The 23131-nt window shown below is 40.4% G+C and overlaps 1 protein-coding gene across 1 annotated transcript in view; it reads left to right on the top strand.

Annotated features, from left to right (window-relative positions):
• Positions 1 to 18964, top strand: part of CD109 (CD109 molecule) — a 154470-nt gene extending 135506 nt beyond the window's left edge. The window contains exons 25-33 of the mRNA XM_047763806.1: positions 569 to 797; positions 1911 to 2076; positions 4221 to 4411; positions 5669 to 5824; positions 7201 to 7266; positions 10708 to 10850; positions 14468 to 14615; positions 15609 to 15711; positions 17682 to 18964. Coding sequence (XP_047619762.1) covers positions 569 to 797; positions 1911 to 2076; positions 4221 to 4411; positions 5669 to 5824; positions 7201 to 7266; positions 10708 to 10850; positions 14468 to 14615; positions 15609 to 15711; positions 17682 to 17869 — 1390 coding nt within the window. The 3' untranslated portion in view covers positions 17870 to 18964. The remainder of the gene's footprint in view (positions 1 to 568; positions 798 to 1910; positions 2077 to 4220; positions 4412 to 5668; positions 5825 to 7200; positions 7267 to 10707; positions 10851 to 14467; positions 14616 to 15608; positions 15712 to 17681) is intronic.
• The last annotated feature ends 4167 nt before the right edge of the window (positions 18965 to 23131 follow it).

The raw sequence follows: 23131 nt of genomic DNA, 5'->3' as shown, positions 1-23131 counted from the left end.
TACCTGGAAGAGGTGATGAACCCCTGGACAATTTACTTAATTCTCTCCAATAATGAGTAGAGATTAGATGATTTCTTTCTTTTCTTTTCTTTTTGTCTTTTTAGGGCCACACCCATGGCACATGGAGGTTCCCAGGCTAGGGGTCCAGTTGGATCTACAGCTGCCAGCCTACACCACAGCCACAGAAGCGCTGGGTCTAAGCCATGTCTACAACCTACACCACAGCTCATGACAATGCCAGATCCATAACCTGCTAAGCAAGGCCAGGGATTGCATCTGAGTCCTCATGGGTACTAGTCGGATTTGTTAACCACTGAGCCATGATGGGAATTCCTGAGATACATGACTTCTTCACTAGCTCTGCTATTTTGGGAATTGACCTGGAATTTCATGGCTATGCCTGCTGGCCCCCATGAGTTGTGACTTTGTTTCACTTTGTCCCTGTGGTCGCCTTTTGATGAACCTCCCTATGGGGAAAAGTGTTGGGATTGTTGGTGTTTTCTTGTTCAGTAATTTAGTGGACTTTACAAACTGTGTTTTATGTAATCTTTCCTTCCTTTTCACCAAGGTTGTCAGCTTTTGTTTTAAGATGTTTCCTTGAAGCTGATCCCTACATAGATATTGATCAGAATGTGTTACACAGAACTTATACTTGGCTCAAAGGACATCAGAAATCCAATGGTGAATTTTGGGAGCCAGGAAGAGTGATCCATAGCGAGCTTCAAGGTGGCAATCAAAGTCCCATAACCCTTACGGCTTATATTGTGACTTCTCTCCTGGGATATAAAAAGTATCAGGTATTTAATCTTTAATAAATAATGGGTGGACAATCATCAGGAAGGTAAATCTTGATGGGTCAAATATGTGTCTGGAAACTTAAAAAAATTTGCCATTTTCCATTACATTTGAAACCTTGAATTTGAGTATTCTTTTGCTTGGCCTTTGTGGCCATATTCCAAAATTTAAGAATACTGATCCACTCTTTCAGAGTAGCTAAGAGACTCCTAAAAATGTTTTCTCATATAAATGTTGTTGTTAGTGGTAAGGTAAGTCAATACATATTTTATCTTCAGGAAGTTAATTTCTTAGGGAACAGAAACTTCTTCAGAATTTGGGAGTGCATTCTAGCCAGTTTAGATTGTGAAGGATTTTTTAGTTTTGGCTGTGCTCATGGCATGCAGAAGTTCTTGGGCCAGAGATCAAACCTGTGGCACAGCCACTGCAATGCTGAATGTTTAACTGCTAGGCCACCAGGGAACTCCGTGAAGGATTTTAATTTCTAAAATACCTTGGAGCAATTATAATATATGATAATTTAGTAAAAATTACAGCCATGCTCTAAAAAGTGTGTTGAATGGGCCTGAATGTCTGGATGAGAATGAGCTGTGCTGATGAACTTAATTTTGCCCTAGAACTGTCTCAGTGATTGATGCCTTTACTGGCTGTTGCCAACTGTAAATGATAAACAGCAGTTGTTTTCTGTATCAAGCTCCTACTATTTTCCTAGACCAGTACTGGGCATGTAGAATATTAACTTTCCCTGAATTTAGAGCTTCAACACCTGAGATCAAATCTGAGCAGTATCTTTCTTCGGCTATATTTTTTGCCTTCATGTTAGTTCATGATAGTCAATGGGATAAACACTGGCAAAAGCTCTACTTCTTACTTTTTTTCCCCTCTAAGGAAGGGTGCCTCTTTGCTTATAAAACCTGAAAAGCAGTGTTATTTTCAAAATGCATGGCAGACTTTAAATGTCCATGATTGCTGGTGATTCCCATGGCCTAGGACAAAGTTGGGTGCTTAATAGACATTGAGATTGTTTTTTGAATGAATATTCCAAAATACTTTTTATTTAAATACATGGTGATGGGTTATTTTGAATAGTAAAATATATCTATTTTTCTTTCCAGCCCAATATTGATGTGCAGGAGTCTATCAACTTTTTGGAGTCTGAATTTGACAAAGGAATTTCAGACAATTACACCCTGGCTCTTGTAACATATGCACTGTCATCCGTGAGGAGCTCCAAAGCGAAAGAAGCTTTGAATGTGCTAACTTCAGGAGCGGAACAAGAAGGTAATGGGTGGGATCCGTCACGCACTTGTGAGAAAGTTCCATACATCAGGGCCGGAGTTTCCATCTGAATGGGATGGAAAATGAGATGCGGGTTTAGATCAGGATGGGTCTAGGTGTTTTCTAGAGAATTGGGGGCCCTGGGTGTTTCTTTCTTTTAGGTGTGTTCTGCTGTATTTCAGTTACCCTTTGAGTTGTCTGATTTGGTGGCCTTGAGTGGACATGAAGGCCTTGTGTTTGGGAGATACTTGGGCCAAAATTCTGGTCCTGTTACTTCCCTTAAGGGCTTCATTTTCCCTCACTGTAAAATGGGAATAATGCCTATTTTAGAGTTGCTGTGAGGATTAAATGAGAAAATGTGCAGGGTCTACCCCTTAGCAAGTGTTAAAAATGTGAATGAAAGTGCTAATGAATAGAACTGCAAATGCCAGAGTTCCTGCTGTGGCTCAGCAGAAATGAATCCAGTTAGTATCCATGAGGACGCAGGTTCGATCCTTGGCCTCAATCAATGGGTTAAAGATCCGGCGTTGCTGTGACTGAGGTGTAGGCCAGAGGCTTCAGCTCCTATCCGATCCCTAGCCTGGGAACCTCTATGTGCTGTAGGCATGGCCCTAAGAAGACAACAACAACAACAACAAAAAGAGATGCAAATGCCAAAAAATGCTATTGGTGAGCTGTGCATGTGATTTTTTAGCAGCTTTGGAATGAGGAGTCCTTATGGGCTACAATAGGACAAAAAGTACAGGTGTCATTACCTCCCAAATGGCCTCTAGAGTCAGGGATCCAGGTGTGTGTGGAGAGGGGAGTGGGTGGGCAGAAGTAATTTTAGGTCTTATCAACTGATTCAAAGCTATGTTAGTTCAAGAAGGGATTAACTGTGGAAAGTGTTTAGGGACTTCTGAGGCTGTAAAAAAATACTGTATTATTATTATTATGAGCAGTAATTTAGATTAAATCCTTAATACCCATTGTAGTACCAGGGACTAGATTATTGCATAGAGGCTGAAGGAGTCCTTGACATTTCTGCTGCTCTGCTTAGCTAAGGGGCAATTGTTTAACCTTCCACTTCAGTGTAATCATCATTTAAATAGTAATATTTAAGGAGGGAGGTACCAAGTAGGAAGATTTAAAGGAAAATTGTTAAATTGGCCATGGTTCTTCATTTTTCTTGGGGGTCTTGGGGATTTTGAACTTTGAACACCAACTTTCAGAGAATGAAAAATGGAGAATTTTGGAGTTCCTGTTGTGGCTCAGTGTTAATGAACCTGACTAGTAACCATGAGGTTTTGGGTTCGATTCCTGCCCCTGCTTAGTGGCTTCAGGATCCGGCGTTGCCGTGAGCTATGGTGTAGGCTGGCAGCTATAGCTCCAATTCAAGCCTGGGAACTTAACTATGCCACAGGTGTGGCTCTAAAAAAAAAAAAAAAAAAAAGGGATTTTCCAGAACATTAAAGCTGATTAACGGCAGATTCCCAGAACAGGATTCTTTCCACCATGTCCTAAAATATTTTGGGATGTTCTGGAATGTAGTATGGATTTTTTTTGTTGTTGTTGTTGTTTTTTGTCTTTTTTCCTTTTCTAGGGCTGCACCCTTGGCATATGGAGGTTCCCAGGCTAGGGGTCTAATCGGAGCTATTACTGCTGGCCTACGCCAGAGCCACAGCAACACCAGATCTGAGCAGCGTCTGCAACCTACACCACAGCTCACGGCAACGCCAGATCCTTAACCCACTGAGCGAGGCCAGGGATTGAAACGGCAACCTCATGGTTCCCAGTTGGATTTGTTAACCACTGAGCCACCATGGGAACTGCCTTTTTTTTTTTTTTTTTTAAATAGCTCTTTGATCTTGAGCCAAATGTGTAGAATTTCACTTGGGAAAAGTATTTACATCAAATGTCCTCAAAGAAAAGTAGTAGGAAAAGGATGAAAATGTTTAAGTTGTAATAGTTTAAAAAGCAGCATATAAGTACATGTTTATGTGTGTGTGAATATGCATATATTTGCTTGGCATAAATATACACGTGTATAGAAATATATGCAATTTTTGTGCTCATCAAGGAGAACTTGGACTGGGGTAGGGATGTTTAATGGTCTAAACTGTAATTTTTCTGTGATTGGTCAGATAGTTACCACTTTTTTCCTTCAGGGGGCATGCAGTTCTGGGTGTCGGCAGTGTCCAGACTTTCTGAATCCTGGCAGCCCAGCTCCCTGGATATTGAAGTGGCCGCCTACACGCTGCTCGCACATTTCCTGCAGAATCAGGTTTCTGAAGGAATCCCAATTATGAGGTGGCTGAGCAGGCAGAGAAATAGCTTGGGAGGCTTTGCATCTACTCAGGTGAGTGCTGATTGCTTTAAATTTCTTTTTTCTTTCTTTTCTTTTCTTTTTTTTTTTTTTTTGGCTTTTTAGGTCTGCACCCGCAGCACATGGAGGTTCCCAGGGTAGGGGTCTAATTGGAGCCACACCTGCCACTGTATGCCAGAGCCACAGCAACCTGTGATCCGAGCTGCATCTGTGACCTACACCACAGCTTACGGCAATGCCAGATCCTTAACCCACTGAGTGGGGCCAGGGACTGAACCCTCATCTTTGTGGATACTAGTTGAGTTCGTTACCACTAAGCCACCAAGGGAACTCCCTGATCACTTTAAATTTCTTTAGCTTTGTATCTAACACTGACTAATTTATAAAATTAAATATACATATATTTCTACTCTATGTGTTTGCTTTTTTTCATAACTTCATAAAATTACTTGGCAATTAAAAAGTTTAGTAACTTAAAGGTTTAAATTGCTAACTTTATTTTTTTCTCATCATTGATGTAAAGATCATATCTAATGTTCACATGGGATAAATTAGCTCCCTGTCTGATTAGCCAGTCTTCCTCCATGGTACCTGGTATAGCAGAAACTTGGTCCACACAGTGGATATTTTCTGAGCCGTTTGTCTCCTCCAGGTCAAGCAGATCCAAAGGCAAATCAAGCAGAGCTCCCTCAAGGATGGTGAATGTCCTAAGCACCCCTGAAATTGGCTTTTTTTTTTTTTTTGTCTTTTTAGGGCCATACCATGGCATATGGAAGTTTCCAGGCTAGGTGCTACAGCTGCCGGCCTCTGCCACAGCCACAGCAACGCAGGATCTGAGCCACACCTGTGACCTACAGTAAGCTCATGGCAACGCCAGATCCTTTAACCCACTGAGCGAGGCCAGGGATTGAACCTTCATCCTGATGGATCCTAGTTGGGTTCTTTACCGCTGAGCCACAGTGGGAACTCCTGAACTTTACTTTTTGGAGACCATGGTATTTTTTTCTTCTTTTTTGGGCCCCACCTACGGCATATGGAAGTTTCCAGGCTAGGAGTCTAATCATAGCTGTAGCTGCTGGCCTGCATTATACTCACAGGAAAGTAGGATCGATCCAAGCTGCATCTGTGACCTACACCACAGCTCATGGCATTGCTGGATTCCATTGAGCAAGGCTAGGAATCAAACCTGCATCCTCATGGATACTAGTCGGATTCTTAACCTGCTGAGCCACAAGAACTCCCAGCCCTGATATTTGTTTATGTGGACAATGCTTTTTCTTTTCCCAACAGGACACTGTTGTGGCCTTGAAGGCCCTGTCTGAGTTTGCAGCCCTGATGAACACAGAAAAGACGGATATCCAAGTGACAGTGGTCGGGCCCCGCTCATCCAGCCCCGTTAAGTTTCTGATTAACACAGAGAATCGCTTCCTCCTCCAGACGGCAGAGGTATGGACAAGGGGTGGTTTTCTGAATTTCTTCTCCAGGAATACACCTTTTTTTCCCTTCTGCTGACTTCAGCAAAGACTTATTCCCAGCCCTGTCCTAGGAGGAAGGAGCACCTTCCTTGGGTTGAGTTTGATGAGCTGGGGAAGGGAGGAGAGGTTGAGAACTGCAGAAAGATTTAGAAAAGGAGAAAATGTGGGCCATGTGTTACTGGGAGAGGAATTGAGTTCCTCTTCCTTGTAAGCCCTGGGCCAGATTTCCTTATATGTGCATTTACTTCTCAAACCAACACTAAGCACTAAGTACTTTTGTCCCCACTGTACATATGAAAAAACTGAGGCTAAGAGAGAGTTTAAGTAACTTGCTCAGATCATGTTACTAGTAACAGCAGAGCTAGGACTTGAACCTGTGATTTTGAAGACTGTGTTCTTCTTGGCTGCATCACATTCTCTTAGGACAACTGATAGAACCGGTAGTCAATCCTTGCTTGAAAATAGAATAAAGGGCATGTGCTAGGTGCTAACTTTATTCCCTTGGTTAACCTGGTGGGAAATTGAGGGACATGGATGAAAGCAGTCACTTCCACACTAACAACTGAGGAGGAGAGTGATGGCAAAGGGAAGGGCTTGGTGGTCCCAGTCAGTGCTCTTGTGTTCTCTGGAGGGCTCGGCAGCCACAGACTTGAAAGGCTCAAGGAGGGAGGTGACTCTTGTTTCTTGTCCTTTGTGCTTCAACCCCTGTGGGAGGGCAGACCTGCACACGGCTGATGCGAGCTTCCTCTACCTTCACCCCCCTTAGCTGTGGACCCATAGCTTTTGATGTGTGAGGCTGTGTACAGTTCTTAGTGCTTGAGAGTGTAGACTGCTAACACTGCTGACGAGGGCTAACCGTGCTGTCTTGTGCTGGTTGGAAGGACCTAGATATGGACAGTTAGCCTTAATCACTTAAAAAAATTTTTTTATTATAGTTGATTTACAAAGTTCTATTAATTTCTGCTGTACAACAAAGTGACCCGCTCATACATGTACATACATTCTTTTTCTCACAATATCCTTTATCACGTTGCATCACAAGTGACTCTACACAGCAGGACCTCATTGCTTATCCATTCCAAATGGAATAGTAGATGCAATCTCCCCAGTCCCCCCCACTCCCTCCCCCTCCACAACCAAAGTCTGTTCTCCAGGTCCATGTATTTCTTTTCTGTAGAAAGGTTCATTTGTGCCTTATATTAGATTCTAGATATAAGTGATATCATACGGTATTTGTCTTTCTTCTTCTGCCTTACTTCACTATGAGAGTCTCTAGTTCCATCCTGAGTGTGCCTAATCTTGTCTGATCGTAGAGACTCTTACTCACTTTTTTCCACCTTTATCCAGCTTGCTGTGGAAGAACCAACTGCAGTTAATATTTCCGCAAGTGGTTTTGGATTTGCTATTTGTCAGGTAGGTAACAGTGTTTATTTTTATTCTGTTAAATATGACTTGCTATAATAATTCCTTGGTTTGGGGCACTGCTAAATCTTTAACTTAGATAACATGTAAAATTCTTAATGATTTATTTCTATGATGTAGGCAAAATAAATCTCTGTCTTTAATCAAAAGTGTTAGTGATGTTATTGGCTAGTGAGTAGACAGCAATGATATCGTTTGATAATCTACTGGGAGAGTATTACATGCTTTTTGAAGTGAGGATTAAAATCCTCCAGTATAATTTGCGTGCATTGTTGGGAACTCCCACATTTTTTGTGAAAATAGAACTCAGAAATTGTATTTCCTGGTAAAGTTTCAACTGTGAGTTTATAAGCAGATAGCATTTTACTTACAATTTTTTAATATGCATCTAACAATATAAAGGTCAACATGATATTCCAAGTAATTGACTCAAAGGTGGAAAATATGTCCCTTTGATGTAAAATTTTATAGTAAATAAAACAATTAGATCCTGATGTATTCAGTGCTCTGCTATAGGAAGAAAATCCAAAGAACACTACCCTTTATGGTATAATTGGGATAGAATATAATGGAGGTGGTATGTAAATTCTGAATGGAAGCTATTAGACTTTTTTTTTTTTTTTTCTATCTTGGCCACTCCATGGCACATGGAGTTCCCAGGCCAAGGATCACATCTGAGTTGTAGTTGGACCCTAAGCTGCAGCTGGGACAACGCTGGATCCTTAACCCACTGTTCCGGGCCAGGGATTGAACCTGCATCCCAGTGCTCCAGAGATACCACCAATCCTATTGGGCCACAGTGGGAACTCTGGGACACTATTGATAACACATGAACTCATGGGACTTGAAACCAGGTTATTGGGATGCAAAATATGTGATGGCACCAAAAAAGATGACCTGCTTGGTTAGGAAAAACAAACCAAACAAACCTTGAAAGATTTACTGAGGAAATTTAAAAAAAGGCTGCTATTGAGAAAAGGTCTTTTTTCAAAAACCAGTACAACTGTTCTAGTTGATAGAACAGACATGCTTGCTAAGACGTAATCCCAAGAATACATTGTCAGGTGTAATTTGGAAACTTCCAAATGCAAAGATTATTTTGTGTGTTGCTCAAAACACATTGAATGCTTTTTTAAAAATCCAGGAAAAATCACAGGTAATAGGAACAGTATTCAATGAAAAGGATAGAAAGAGAAAAGAGTGAATAATTTGTTTTGGCCTTTATTAACAAAATGTGGACCTTCTGACTCCCAAGCTGTCTTTCAGTGTGCAGAGTAAATCCAAGAGTAAATAAATACACAGGGTATTTGAGATATGATTGAAAATTATGTGTACTCAAGCCACCAAACTGGTTGAAATTCATTCCCAATAAACCACATGTAGGTAAATTACTGAAGTCAGATGATTTTTATTGTGGTTTGAGGGACATGCAGTAAATATGGTACCTGCTGGTCAGGATGTCTGCTAGTCCTGCATCTGTGTCAGCACGCAGAAAACCAAAGGTAGGGTCCAATCGACCCTTCTTGTAATGAAGAAAAAAATCACCCAGGAACAGGTATTGACATTTCCTTTATATTTCATGACATTTCCTTGATATTTTTGTAAGCATTCAAGAAAAAGGAGGGCACAGAAAAGGCTCAGATTTGCAGGCAATGGGAACCTCTTTGAGGTTGATAAAAAGCCTGTTGGAAATAAATGGCAAGCTTTCTTGAAGTTCTCTGTATGAGCATTTGGGCTCCACTGTGGGCCAAATATCAACTCTAACACTTAGCTGCCGATGGGTATTAATGACAACCCAGAGGACAAATTTAGTAGTTGTCTTTGTTTCCCTAAGAGATTGGTCTCTAAAGGAAAGTGCACGCCTGGGGAAGGGATAAGGAAATCACAGAGACCATCTGCTCCAAGAATACACTTTCAATTATAGGTGAAGAAGTTGAAGAATGTCCAGACAGTTATTGCAGAATGATCAGGGGATGGAGGGCTATATGATCTAGGTGTGGCAGCATAAAAAGTTGGACCTCTTAGGTTTGAAAGAAGGCTTAGAGAGAGGGTTTTTTTTATTTGAATAAAATTTTTATTAATGAAAACTTTTTTAAATTAAAGTATAGTTGGTTTACAGTGTTGTGAGAGGATTTTTTTTAAGTATGTAAATCCACAGTGGGTTCTAGATGTTTAGTTCTGAACAGTGTGTGTGTGTGTGTGTGTGTGTGTGTGTGTGAGAGAGAGAGAGAGAGAGAGAGAACGAGAGAGAGAGAGGGAGAGAGGGAGAGAGAGGGAGATGGAGAGAAATTTAGGTATAAGTAAAAGAAAATACAATATTATATACTAATAGTAATGAACCTTAGTAATCAAAAAAAGTGTAAGAGGTAAAGAATTTAAACAGATTCCAGTTCACCTTGGCATGGTGCAGGCCTAGGAGGTGTTGAGTACATTCCCAAGCTTCTGATCTTAGGATCCCTTTGAGAAAAGCACTGGCCCTCACACCTCCTCAGTGTCCCAACAGCACCACTCATGTTGCGGTGGGCACACAGTAAAACTGGAAAACATCCAGTTGACTTTCAGTGTGTTATATTTTCCTTATCTTTGAAAAACATTTTGTGATTAAAAAAAAAAAAAAGCAGTAGCGATTGAACAGGTTCCTGTTCAACTAAGGGTCTTGAATAAAAACATTTTATCTTCCTGAGAGTTTCTAAGTTTCGAGTTTGTGAAAAATGACTCTAATTGGGCAACAAAGCTTAGAAATTAGTCGCTGCCAAATGATCCTTTCCACAGAAAAGAAACACATTGACTTGGAGAACAGACTTGTGGTTGCCATGGGGGAAGGGGAGAGAGTGGGATGGACTGGGAGTTTGGGGTTAATAGATACAACTATTGCCTTTGGAATGGATAAGCAATGAGATCCTGCTGTATAGCACTGGGAACTATATCTAGTTACCTGTGATGGAACATGTTAGAGGATAATGTGAGAAAAAAGAGTGTGTGTGTGTGTGTGTGTGTCTATAACTGGGTCAGTTCACTATACAGTAGAAATTGACAGAGCACTGTAAACCAACCATAATGGAAAAAAATAAAAAGCATTAAAAAAAGAAGTTAGTGGCACCTTTCAAGAAAGTTGGCAGTAGTTTAGTTTTTTCCCTCGAGGGAATGTTTCACTTTCTGTGAAAAAAACAATACCCATGGATGGTGTCCACAATGATCTATGATACTTGGACCTAACAATTTTCTCAATTTAAAAAATCATTGTTTATAAACATTTTAATTGTTTGTTAATAATGATACTGTGTTAGGAAAACTAATTTTTTTCTAGGTTGAAGATTGCAGAGCTAGTTGGGTTTATCCCAAAGACAATCCTTACCTAATATTTAGAATACACAATGAAGGCAATTTATTGCTGATAACTTATTATTTATGCTAATTTGTTATTTATTGCAGCTTAATGTTATTTATAATGTGAAAGATTCTAGATCTTCTAGAATCCGAAAATCTATTCAAGATCAAGAAGCCTTTGATTTAGACATTGCTGTTAAAGATAATAATGATGATGTCAATCACTTGAATTTGAGTGTCTGTACAAGGTTAGTATCTGAGCTCCTTCTTGTTCTCCTTCTCCTTAAAAATGTAGGTTTGAAGATTTAGTTAAATGTATATGGTTATTTATATATTTAGTTGTATAACTATACATATGAATATATACTTTTAACCATATAAATAAAGGAGTTGATTTAGCAAAGATTTCCATTATACATTGCACTTCAGATTGCAAACCAGAAATACTGCTAATTATATCTAAGTATTTCTCAACATGCTCACATTATTTACAAGCAGTCCTTGTATTTATAACATATTTGAATAAAAATGTTTAATAAAACTCAGGTTTACTTTATAAAAACTTTAAATTAATGAAACATGCTTAATATTCCAAAATTTATTATTTATTTTTGTTAGTCATTTTTCTGTTAAATAATTACTCCAGGTTCATATTTAACCTTTAATGTTATGCACTTAATTCAAAACTTTATAAGAACATGCAAGTTCAGTGGAAGGCATAGTTTCTTTTAGACACAGGGACAAATATTCCAGTTTAGAAGGTCCTCACCTTGGATACTTAGGCACTCTGAGCTTCTGGGAGTCTTTAATAAGATGACAATTAAACTCGGTCTGTGTCTAGAGCATCTGAGGATCTTGAAGGAAAAGACCCCTGACTTCACAGACTTCAGCTTTTTTGCTCATTGTAATGCACATGCAAGTTTAAGAGCAACTCCTTCAGAAAGTTCTCTTTCTGAATTTTTATAATCAGGAGACTTACAATTTCTTCCTTATCAGTCTATCCTCATGATTTTCTGTTAAGCTGGGTGTTACCGGAAAGATGCATTGGTATCGAGGAGCTTTTGCCTGCCCTTTTAAAATACTCCCTGGTGTCTGGTTGACCTTGGGCTGGAGGTCACCACTGTGGCCCTGAGCTGCCCAATGCTCTCAGGGTCGTCTCCAGGAGTCCCTCCAGGTGGTCACCCTTCTTAGCCATTGCTGAACTGTCTCCACTCTTTTGGGCCTTCTTGTTCCTGACATTGATATAAAATGTCAAATGTGTTTGCCCCTTCCTCACCTCCTGGGCATTTCGCCCAGCAGCACGGAGACATCAGAATCTCTGCAGTGGCTTCCTTCTCAGCTGAGGAGAAAGCAGGACTCCCATATACTCTACTAAGTTTGCACCTGGGCTCTGTTCCAGAAAAACAACATCAAGCTATTATTATTATTGTAAACAACAGCAACCTGCATTTATCACAAACTTATTTGCCAGGCATTATATCAAGCACGTGCATAGGCATTTCATTTAATCCTGAAAGTAACCTTATAAAGTGGATGCTGTTATTATCCCTGCTTTTCTCATTCACTCCTTCAGTTATTCCATCATTCAGTAAATATTGGTTAAGTCTCCGAGACAGAAATTAATAAAAATAAATACCCAAAGAAGTGTTACTGGACTCAGGTCTGGCTGCTTGAAAATCAATACTTGAGAGGCAGTTGCTGGTAGAAAGGAAAGTTTATTTAATCAGAAAAGCTGGCAATCTGGTGGACTCATGTCTCACCACCAACACTGAAGATTCTTCTTGGCCAGGACAGGGTTTTGTTTTGTTTTTTTTTTTGTTTGTTTGCTTTTTAGGGCTGCTCATGTGGCATATGGAAGTTTCCAGGCTAGGAGTTGAATCACAGCTGCAACTGCTGGCTACAACCACAGCAACACCATATCCGAGCTGTGTCTACAACCTACACCACAGCTCATGGCCATGCTGGATCCCTAACCCTCTAAGTTAGGCCAGGGATTGAACCCATGTCCTCATGGTTACTAGTTGGGTTCTTTTCTGCTGAGCCATGATGGGAACTTCGGGGCTTCACTGTTTTTAGGGTCACATAAAGATGCAGGAATTTCACATCTCAGTCCAGCATCAGGTACCAATGGCAGTGGACTTCACTATGTAGAAGATATCTATATCTTTTTTTTCTTTTTCTTTTTTTTTTTGGAGGACCTAGAGAAGGGAAGTGTTTTCATGTCAGGATAGAGATTTTTATGTAAAGGACTAGATGCTGCTACCAGCTTTCTGAGAAAAATCTGCTCGGGGTTACAAATAACATTTTAAATGAACTCTTTCAGTGGCACTTTATAAAAAGAAGAGCTGGTGTTTCAAGCACTTTCTTCTCATCAGTAGGGTCCAAGCCTTTACTCACTTCAGACAAGGTTTCTCTGAGGAGAGGTAATATAACCACCCCTCTCCCCGGCTGGTGGAAAGACGGAGTCAACCGAGGCACTTCGGACAATGTCCTGAAGTCATCATATTTGAGCGGCTGGTTGTTCTTCTCATCTGTAACTTTTGCTCTGGTTACAAACTCCTCAAGTTTTAGTGCCTGGCTTAGTTTTCAGTAGCATCTTTTCTGGCTGAGGGCATTGCCAGCAGACATTTTCAGCTGCCTGGATGGCCCAGCCTGCCACAGGCAGCACTTGTGCTCTCTGGCTTTTCAGTCAATCATGTTTGGCAGACATCTGTTTTGCTGCTTTAAAAAGTAAGATTTTCTACTGGCCCTTCTTGCTTTGGCCATTTAAAGGACAATAGGAACTAACTTAACAATGCTAAGAGACTTTCCTGTTGGAGAAAGACTTTTCCATCACCGCATTGAGCTCTTTTGGCTCCACGCAAAAAGCTCTTGCCACCTATTCATTTTAGAGAAATACTGATTTTTAAAGGAGACAAAATGGTGTTGGTGCCTAGATGCTTTGAGGCTGACAAGGAGTACCCCAGGGTTAGAGGACGAGCCATGTAATAAAACTTTCCGAGACTTGTCATTCTCTCCAAGTTGCCAAAGAAAACACAGAATGTGCTCCAAGGATGTGGGAGAAGAAAAGGAAGGGTTGTCCCTCCCCGTCTTCTTTCTCTCAAACCCAATGACGAGAAGGGCGTGGAGGACTTGGTCTCAGTCTTCTGCTGAATGGTCCAGGATGCGTCCTTTTCAGTTCCTGGCTTAGAGCTGGAGAGCTTGGTGCCATCAGCTTGTGAGAAAATGAAAAACACAGTGCAGTTTGGAATCAACCACGGGAAAACAGAAGCTGCCTGCCTCTGCCGGGGCAGAGGTTGCCCTCGTGACAGCCTATGGGCACATGCCTGCTGCATGCAGGCCTGTCATGCTTCTTGTCATAGGGGCCCATTCTCGTCCTCTGTAATTTCACACCTGTATGGAAAAGGGGGTACCTTTTTACAGTTTACTCCACTGATTTTTTACTTCAGTGAAATAGTAAATATTTGGAATAGTACTAGGCAGTTTTGTTTTACTTATTTATGTATTTATGTATTTATTTATTTATTTTTGTCTTAGGGCCGAACCTGCGGCATATGGAGATACCCGGGCTAGGGGTCTGATCGGAGCTGTAGCTGCTGGCCTATGCCAGAGCCACAGCAATGTGGGATCCAAGCCATGTCTGCAACCTACACCACAGCTCACGGCAATGCCGGATCCTTAACCCACTGAGCGAGGCCAGGGATCAAACCTGCAACCTTATGATTCCTTGTCGGATTTGTTAACCACTGAGCCATGATGTGAACTCCCAGCACTAGGCAGTTTTAATTTCTACATGAAGGTAGTTTGCCAACAGCTTTGGGTTTTCCCTAAAGGGTCCTCATCCACCCTGCCCTTTCTGCTTTAGGTTTCTGGGCCCAGCTAGAAGCGGAATGGCCCTCATGGAAGTTAACCTCCTCAGCGGTTTTACAGTGCCCTCAGACAGCCTTCCCCTGAGCGAGACGTTGAAGAAAGTGGAGTATGACCTTGGAAAACTCAACCTTTACTTAGACTCTGTAAGTAGAAAGATCTAAGTTTCATGTAAGTAACCTTTGATAAAGCTGTCACTTTTGTGTTCAAATGTACCTTGACTTTACACATTTTCTCAAAGTTGTTACTTTTTTTTTTTTCGTGTTTTATTGTCTCTACTTAAAAATTTTTTTTTTCCTTTTTTTTTTGCTTTTTAGGGCTGTAACTGTGGCACATGGAGATTCCCAGGCTAGGGTCAAACCAGAGCCACAGCTGCCAACCGACACCACAGCCACAGTAATGTGGGATATGAGCCATGTCTGCGACCTATACCTCAGCTCACGGCAACACCAGATCCCTAACCCACTGAGCGAGGCCAGGGATTGAACCCACAACCTCTTGGCTCCTAGTCAGATTTGACGACGGGAACCCCCTCCACTGTTTTTTTTTAATGATTTTTATTTTTTCCATTATAGCTGGTTTACAGTGTTCTGTCAATTTTCTACAGTACAATAAAGAGACCAGTCATACATACATATATACATTCTTTTTCTCACATTATCCTCCATTATGCTCCATCACAAGTGACTAGATATAGTTCCCAGTGCTGTACAGCAGGATCTCATTGCTCATCCATTCCAAAGTCAATAGTTTGCATCTCTTAATCCCAGAGTCTCAGTCGAAGTTGTTACTTTGGCTTTTTGTGTCCCTGAATGACTTTCATGTGGCAGTCATCTATTTGTTTCCACTAAAAGGACATCATTATAAAATTGGTTTAGGTGCCTGCTTACTTACCTACGCTAATTCTCAATATCCCAGTAAAATGGAAGTAAGAATAATACCGATCTTGCAAGGATTGTTTTATAAGATAAATAATATAATTTATATAAAGTGCTCACCATGGTACTGGGTGCATAGAAATGCTCCCTAAATGTTAGTTTCTAAGGCTGTTTCCTCAGATGGTAAGAGAAAGAAATGTCTTTTACTTTGTCGTGAAGCCTTGGTCTGCCACCCTTTAAAACTGTTTTGTATTTTTCAAGGTAAATGAAACCCAGTTTTGTGTTGATATTCCTGCTGTGAGAAACTTTAGAGTGTCAAATACACAAGATGCTTCAGTGTCCATAGTGGATTACTATGAGCCAAGTAAGTGTGTGCTGGAGTTCCTGATTCTTTAGGAGTTAAGCCAGGCCTAAGTTCATTCATTCATTCATTCATTCATGGTGGCTATCTATTGGCTTGGCTGTGTAGGGGAGGGTGTTTTAGGGGAAGGGATGGGGGGAAGCAGGGGGTAAACTTTCCATTCAAATGAAGACAATTGAGGAGTTTCCTTGGTGCTCAGTGGTAGCGAACCCAACTAGTATCCACGAGGACGAGGGTTCAGGCTCTGGTTCCACTCAGTGGGTTAAGGATCTGGCATTGCCGTGAGCTGTGGTGTAGGTCGCAGACATGGCTCGGATCCCAAGTTGTTGTGGCTGTGGCGTATGCCAGCAGCTACAGCTCTGCTTTGACCCCTAGCCAGGAACTTCCATATGCTGCAAGAGCAGCCCTAAAAAGCAAAGGAAAAAAAAAAAAAGAAGGCAATTAATAATTTACAAAAAGTAAATAATAGCATTTAGCACATGAAAAAAGTGATGCTTTGCTCGTAATGTTTTAGGTTTTTAATTCACAGTTACAAAATTTACAAAGAAAAATGGACACAGCGTCTGGCTACGTCCATTTTCCAAGGTTCTGCCATGATTATAAACTCTCAGTTTTAAGGTGGGATTTTTTTCAGGAGAGTGTGAGCAGCACCTGCTGTGGACAGGCTGCAGCTGGGCTCCACTGTTTCCTCACCCAGGGAGTCTTGTTGTGCTAAAATTTACATGCTCTAACAGATTTTTAAAATCATCTCAAGAAAAACATAGTCTGTTTGGAAAATAACTTGAGCCTCTTTGATTTTACTGGTGACTTCTTCCTTTATAAAACGTTAGGAATTCAGGCCATCAAAGCAGAGATGTGGTTTGGAAGTCACCTAGGTTAATTAGGATGCCTCTCTGTGCAGTCAGACCACCTTCCTGTGGGTGCTGTGATCTCTGGGCAAATTTCTGCCTGTAATAACATTCGTCTCATAAGCACTTGGGTGTCTCAGGGAGTCATTGGACTGCACAAGAGTCATGGGCATTTTCATGTGAGAGGTAGCTGTGGACACTCTGCATTCTGTGTTAGTATCTCACAGGTCCAGTACAGAAAGCCAGGTGATTCAGTCATTATATAGTGTTTTCATATTAGTTTGTACTATAAAATTTACCCAAGTTGAATAGTTTTTAGAGACTATGTGCTAAACATTTTAAGACACTGAAATAAGGCACCACCTTCTTCATATTTTTTTTTGTTTTTTAAAATTTGTTATTATATGTATATATATTTGCTTTTTAGTGCCATACCTGTGGCATGTGGAAGTTCCCAGGCTAGGGGTCAAATCATAGCTACAGCTGCTGGCCTACACCACAGCCACAGTAACACCAGATCTGAGCCGCATCTGCGAACTACACTATAGCCACAGCAACGCCAGATCTGAGCCACATCCATAGCTTTTGGCAATGCTGGGTCCTTAACCCACTGAGCGGGGCCAGGAATCGAACTTATGTCCTCATGGATACTAGTTCCCTCACCATAATGGAAATTCCCACATTTATTTATTTTTTAAATACAGTCCATGGGAAATATTTCTCCTCAATCATTCTCATGATTAGAACTTCATGGTGCATGCCTAGAAAATGTCGCTCTAAAATGAACCCTCGAGGAGTTCAGGACATCTTCAGTTTACAGTCTTTCCTGTTCCAGGAAGAGTTTCAGGTTGTGGTTGGGTTGTGGAGCAGCTGTGGTCTGTTTTCTCTCTTTTAATGCCGGCCAACTGCTGGTGGTACAGAAATTGAACCAAAAGCATTGTTTCTCTCTTGGATTTGGTTCTCAGTTAGGGTCCCTCTTAAGCACTTCAGTTGTTTCTTGTAAAGAAAAATAAAATTACGTGAAGAATGGAAAACTCGAAGTGTATTGAAATGCTCTGAAGTTTTGGCAGAGGCAACGTGTCTAAACAAAGACAGTGTGTAAGCCTATGTCTGCCTCTTGTACAGGGAGGAGAGCGGTGAGAAGCTACAACTCCAGAGCGAAGCTGTCCTCCTGCGACCTTTGTGGGGACATGAATGCCTGCGGGGGCTGTGACCGCACAGTCTCAGCCTCCCCGCCTCACCTGGCCATCAGCCTCCTTTGCTGCTTCATACTTCTGTTCTCTTTGCCATTTTGGCTGGGATTTGCTTTCTAAGGACTCCATGTAACGTGTTCCTTTCCAGAAATCACGTGGGATTGTCTTTTTTCCTAATCAAATATTGCTTCTATTTTGAAAATTAGTGCTTTTCTTTGTGTGGGGTTATTGGTGATGCTGGGGAGGGGTGGTCGTTTGTATAGCTGCTTAGATTTCTTCTTCCCCTGACTTCTATATGGAACAGAAATCAGAATTATTACAGCTATATATTTCATTATTTCCCCCTCCTAAAATCTTTTAGGATTTTTTTGGTAGGTGTTTTCTCCAGAATAAATAATGTTATTTTAGAAGATTCTTTTTGTTTTCTAAAGGAAATGAGCCTAGGCTCTTAAGCACTGCTATTCATCAGTGTCTGCTTTCCTGTCATAGCTGGGGTTCTCCCTGGGAAATGGGAGGAAACATCTGAGGGAGGAGCTCAGCCTGAATCTTTTGCATCCAGCTGCACCCACCTCATGACCACTGTGGTTTCAGGACCTCCTTCTTGCTTTAGGATGGAGGTGGTGATTTTTTTTGAAGGGAAATGGTGTTGTTACACTGCAAATGTGGTCACACATCTCAGCCCTTACCCTTCCTCTCTTTTCTCTCTGGAGGGAAGCAGAGGGAGGCTGGGAAGTGCTTGGAGGGGCTGGGGACCCTCCTGTGCATCCCCACATGCAGCTCTGTTTAGGCTGAGGGCCAGAGAGCATTGCAACATGTGTCTTATGTAGCTTGGAAGAGAAGATCCTAGACTGGCAGTCACATGCTAGTTGTGGAGACGCTAAGCCAGGGGTGGACCAAATCCTGTTGCTGAGCGACAGACTGACCTCCTCCGTGGTCTGGGAGAGAAGCTGGGGTTTGATGGGGATCAGAGACATAGAAAGAAGTCTGTGGCTGTGGCCAGGGTTCTGTGGAACCTTCTAGGCTCTGAGGTCTGAGTTTCAGACCAGGGGCGTCTAGTGCTTGCTCTGAATCTTACAGAAAATGCTTGAAATTTGAGCACCTGGGTCCTTGGTTGCTCTGTATTCAGAAGGTTAATATTCATTTATCTGGGTGAAATTTTAAAGAAAGATTCCTTTCTTCCCCCTTCCATGTTTTTCCTCTTCTCTCTCTTCCCTTTTCCTTCTTTTCCCTTCTTCCTTTCCTTTGAAGTATATTGAAATATTTTAGATATATTAAAAACTTTAAAAATCTTTTGCTCAATCTAAAAAGTGGCTTAATTTTGCTGCTGAACTCCATAGCATTTCTTTCAAGGAGATGTGGGAGCATAGTTGTCATGGACTCCAAAGAGACTTCAGGACAGTATTTTCTACTGTTCAAAAATAAATCCAAGAGTAAAATATGCAAATAATATATTTTAAAAAGAATGTCTTTATTTTCATAAATTTAAAGAAATTACAGTGGAGTGGATGTCCATGGATTGCTTATGGATGTTTTGGACACAAAGGTAGGAATTACTAACATTCAGGTTTTTAAAGCCTGAAACCTGTGAGTAGAAAATAGATGTTTAGAGAGCAGTTAAATATCAAATACATAATTATCTTATATTTATTTTCAAGTGGGAAAAAGTTTTTAATTGTGGTACATCTTTGAAACAGTGTGATCTGAGAAAGGCACTTGTATTTGGGCCCTCCTGTGTGGGGTTTTTTCTTTGGAGATGAAAGTATTTTACGGTGAGGTTGGAGGAGGGTATTGGCCAAGGATGCGCCACCCCTACCCCACTGCCGGGGGTGCTCAGACTGATCATCAGTAGCTTATGCTCTGTAGTGGGGGATTGTATTGCACTGTTCCTGTAGAAAACACCAGAATGGAAAGCCACTGGAAGATGGCCTGTAGCCTTTTTGAGACCATATTTCCCCATTTAAAAATTAGAATTCCACTGGTTTTTGTGAACGTTTTCAGATTTTCAGGTTAAAAACTCACTGTGTAACATATTGTAATGCATCTCTTTTTGTTATAAAGACATGAAAAATGATGAGGAGGAGGGGATTGAGGAGAAGAAAGAGGTGAAAGAGAGGGTCAGCAGTGTGGCAGGCCAGGCCGAAAGGGCCTGGCGTGGGGTTAGGGAGGGGTGCTGGGCTGCCTACCTCCCTCAGGCCTCTCTGCGCTGCCTCTGCTGCAGCAGTGGCGTGGGGTTGAAAGGATCCAGAAGCCACAGGCACTGGGGAAAAGGAGGACCCATAGCAGTAATGACTAAGAGCATCAACTCTTTTCTTCCCATGCTATGAGGAATAACATTAGAAACTTCATTTTACCTTTAAGTTTGCTTATGCCGAAGCTTGTCCTTTAGAGGCCATCAGTTTCATTTACTGATAGAAACTAAAGTCTCCCCTTCTCTCCCATGGAAAGAAGACACTAGCATATGTCGCTTCCTCATTAAGACACTAGCATATGTCACTTCCAGTTTTGAGACTAGATAAATGATTATTTTTCCATTATAGCTGGTTTACAGTGTTCTATAAGTTTTCTACTGTACAGCAAGGTGACCCAGTCACACATACATATATATATTCTTTTTATCACATTATCCTCCATCATGTTCCATCACAAGTGACTAGATATAATTCCCTGTGCTATATAGCAGGGTCTCATTGCTTATCCACTCCAAATGCAATAGTTTGCATCTATTAACCCCAAGCTCCCAGTCCATCCCACTCCAACCACAAGTCTGTTCTCCAAGTCCATGAGTTTCTTTTCTGTGGAAAGGTTTATTTGTGCTGTATATTAGATTCAAGATATAAGTGATATCATATGGTATTTGTCTTTCTCTTTCTGACTTACCTCACTTAGTATGAGATCATTTCCAGTTTTGTCTGGCCAGCGGTTCCAGAGATGGAACATTGCTAATAACTAGTAGGCATAGAATTCAAGGACAGAACAACGCTGTTGTACTTGGTTTTCACCATCTTGCTACCTTTGGTTATAATTCTAAAAGAGAAATTAAAGCCCATTAAAATATGCTGGATCAATGAAGTGCTTTCATTTATTATATTGTTCTGTTATACTTCATGTTTTTATTTTTTTATTTTTTTCTAGATTCATTTTAATTTTTGCTTAAGCAGTTTGACCTGGTTTTCTTTTCTCTTTTTTTCTTTTTTTTTGATAATGATTTTTATTTTTTTCCATTATAGCTGGTTTACAGTGTTCTGTCAGTTTTCTACTGTATAGCAAGGTGACCCAGTTACACATACAGGTATACATTCTTTTTTCTCACATTATCATGCTCCATTATAAGTGACTAGATGTAGTTCCCAGTGCTGTACAGCAGGATCTCATTACTTATCCATTCCAAATGTTTTTAAAACTATCCCAACAGTAACATCTTTGGTTTAGTATTTTGGTTCTATTATAATCTGTGGAGCATTGAACTAGTATAAAACCCAGATATACATCCATTGCCTAACAGTTCATTACTTATATACACAATGATAGCATATTATTAAAGATAGCATATGTATAATTGATAGATTCTACATGTGGGAATCATCAGAAATATATATATATAGCACAATTCTCCCTGCTCCCATTTTTTTTGAGCATAGGTATAATTTTTTAAGGTAATATTTAACCATAATTTCCATTTATGTTAACTTTAGCTATAAGTAGTTTGGTAATAAATGCTAATTATCTTTATTTTGATACAATTCAGTTATTTTGATATAATTCCATTTGATATCATTCACCTTTTCTGGCTCTCCTATGATGTTTAAAGAAAATTGAAGGTGTGACTTTTCTTTGTCATTCTTTAAAGGAGCCATTTTATTAACCTTCTGCATGTAATCTGGAGTTATTTGTAACAGCCTTACTTTCCCTAATCTGCTTTATCGAAGGATAGTACTGATTTCCATAAGAACATGTTGTAAATACCTCCTTGACAAGGTTTCGTGACATAAGGGCAGTACTTACTTGGAGTTTGTCAAGTGGCGACCATGGGTCCAGGTGCCGTAATGTATTCTTAGGTGCATCGTTTTCTTGCACTTTGTAAATTTGAGACACTTAGAGTAAGTGGACTCACTCTTGGATAAACCTCAGTAAAGCCTTCTGTTAGAAGAATATTTCTGATTTTTTGTTTTGTTGTCAAATTTCAATAAGGCATAGCACTTTTAAGAACTAAAAATTTCCTATCTATTCAAATGCTATTCATGTTAACATTAAATTCTTTAAGTTATATTGGGAGTAATTTGAAGTGCAGTTATTTTTTATCACCACTTTGAATAGTAGATCATTATCCTACTTTCTTCAGGAAACTAAGCCACAAATGTACATTTTTAAAGTAAGTATATATTGGGGCCAGCAGGCTTTTTTCAAAACTGCCTCTAGCAATTGTTTTGTGTTTTCTTGTGCCTCATCAACATTGTGTCATTCCATAAAATGTTGCCATTTCAAGTCTTGTAACACAGGAATACATGTTTCCGAGATGATTGCTGAGTTTCTCACTTCACAGGGTGCTTATGCATTGGTATGTGTGTCTCTGTAATAGGAATGATATTGATATAACTGCTACATATTTAAAAATAATTCTATTTTCTCATGGCCATTCACCATTCTTCTGCCGGTGTATTGAATCAAGGGTAGAGGATAGGCCTGTGTTACATTTATACATCTTTAAGATTGATCTTTGATAGATTTAACAGAATGTGGCTGCATTCTGGTCCTTCAAGGCTTTGTGTTTTGGATTTTTAGTAGGCTGCAGTTGATCTGATAGAGACAATTTCTTTTGTACAAGAAAGCTTTGTAAGATTTTATTCATAAATCCCCTATTTTGAGAAGCTGTTTTGTATATGAAAAGGATACTATTGAAAAAACATTATTTTCCCAGAAACCAAAACTTTATATGTCAAACCAGGGTGATTCCTAATGTTTAAATTTTAAATGTTAGAGTATTGCTATTGAACTTGAGTGTGTATTCAATAGGAAATCATGGTTTATCAATAAAAATGAAAATTTCCATCTGTTTATTGTGTGTTATTTTTATTTTAGCTTAAATCACGTTTACAGCATATCTCCTTTACCTCAACCTGGTTAAGAGTGAGACACGGGATGAGGGGAGGTTTGAGGAGGGATTATTGTGCTACAAGATTCGATGTGGAGTTCCTGTTGTGGCTCAGCGATAACAAACCCAACTAGTATCCATGAGGACATGGGTTCCATCCCTGGCCTTGTTCAGTGGATTAAGGATCTGGTGTTGCTGTGAGCTGTGGTGTAGCTCGAAGAGGCGGTTCAGAGCCTGCGTTGCTGTGGCTGTGGTGTGGCTGGCAGCTGTAGCTCCAATTTGACCCCTAGCGG

The sequence above is a fragment of the Phacochoerus africanus genome, chromosome 2 (genome assembly GCF_016906955.1).
Source record: "Phacochoerus africanus isolate WHEZ1 chromosome 2, ROS_Pafr_v1, whole genome shotgun sequence".
NCBI classification, from domain to species: Eukaryota; Metazoa; Chordata; class Mammalia; order Artiodactyla; family Suidae; genus Phacochoerus; species Phacochoerus africanus.
Note: the sequence above shows the minus strand (reverse complement) of the source record. Positions and strands in the feature narration are given on the sequence as shown.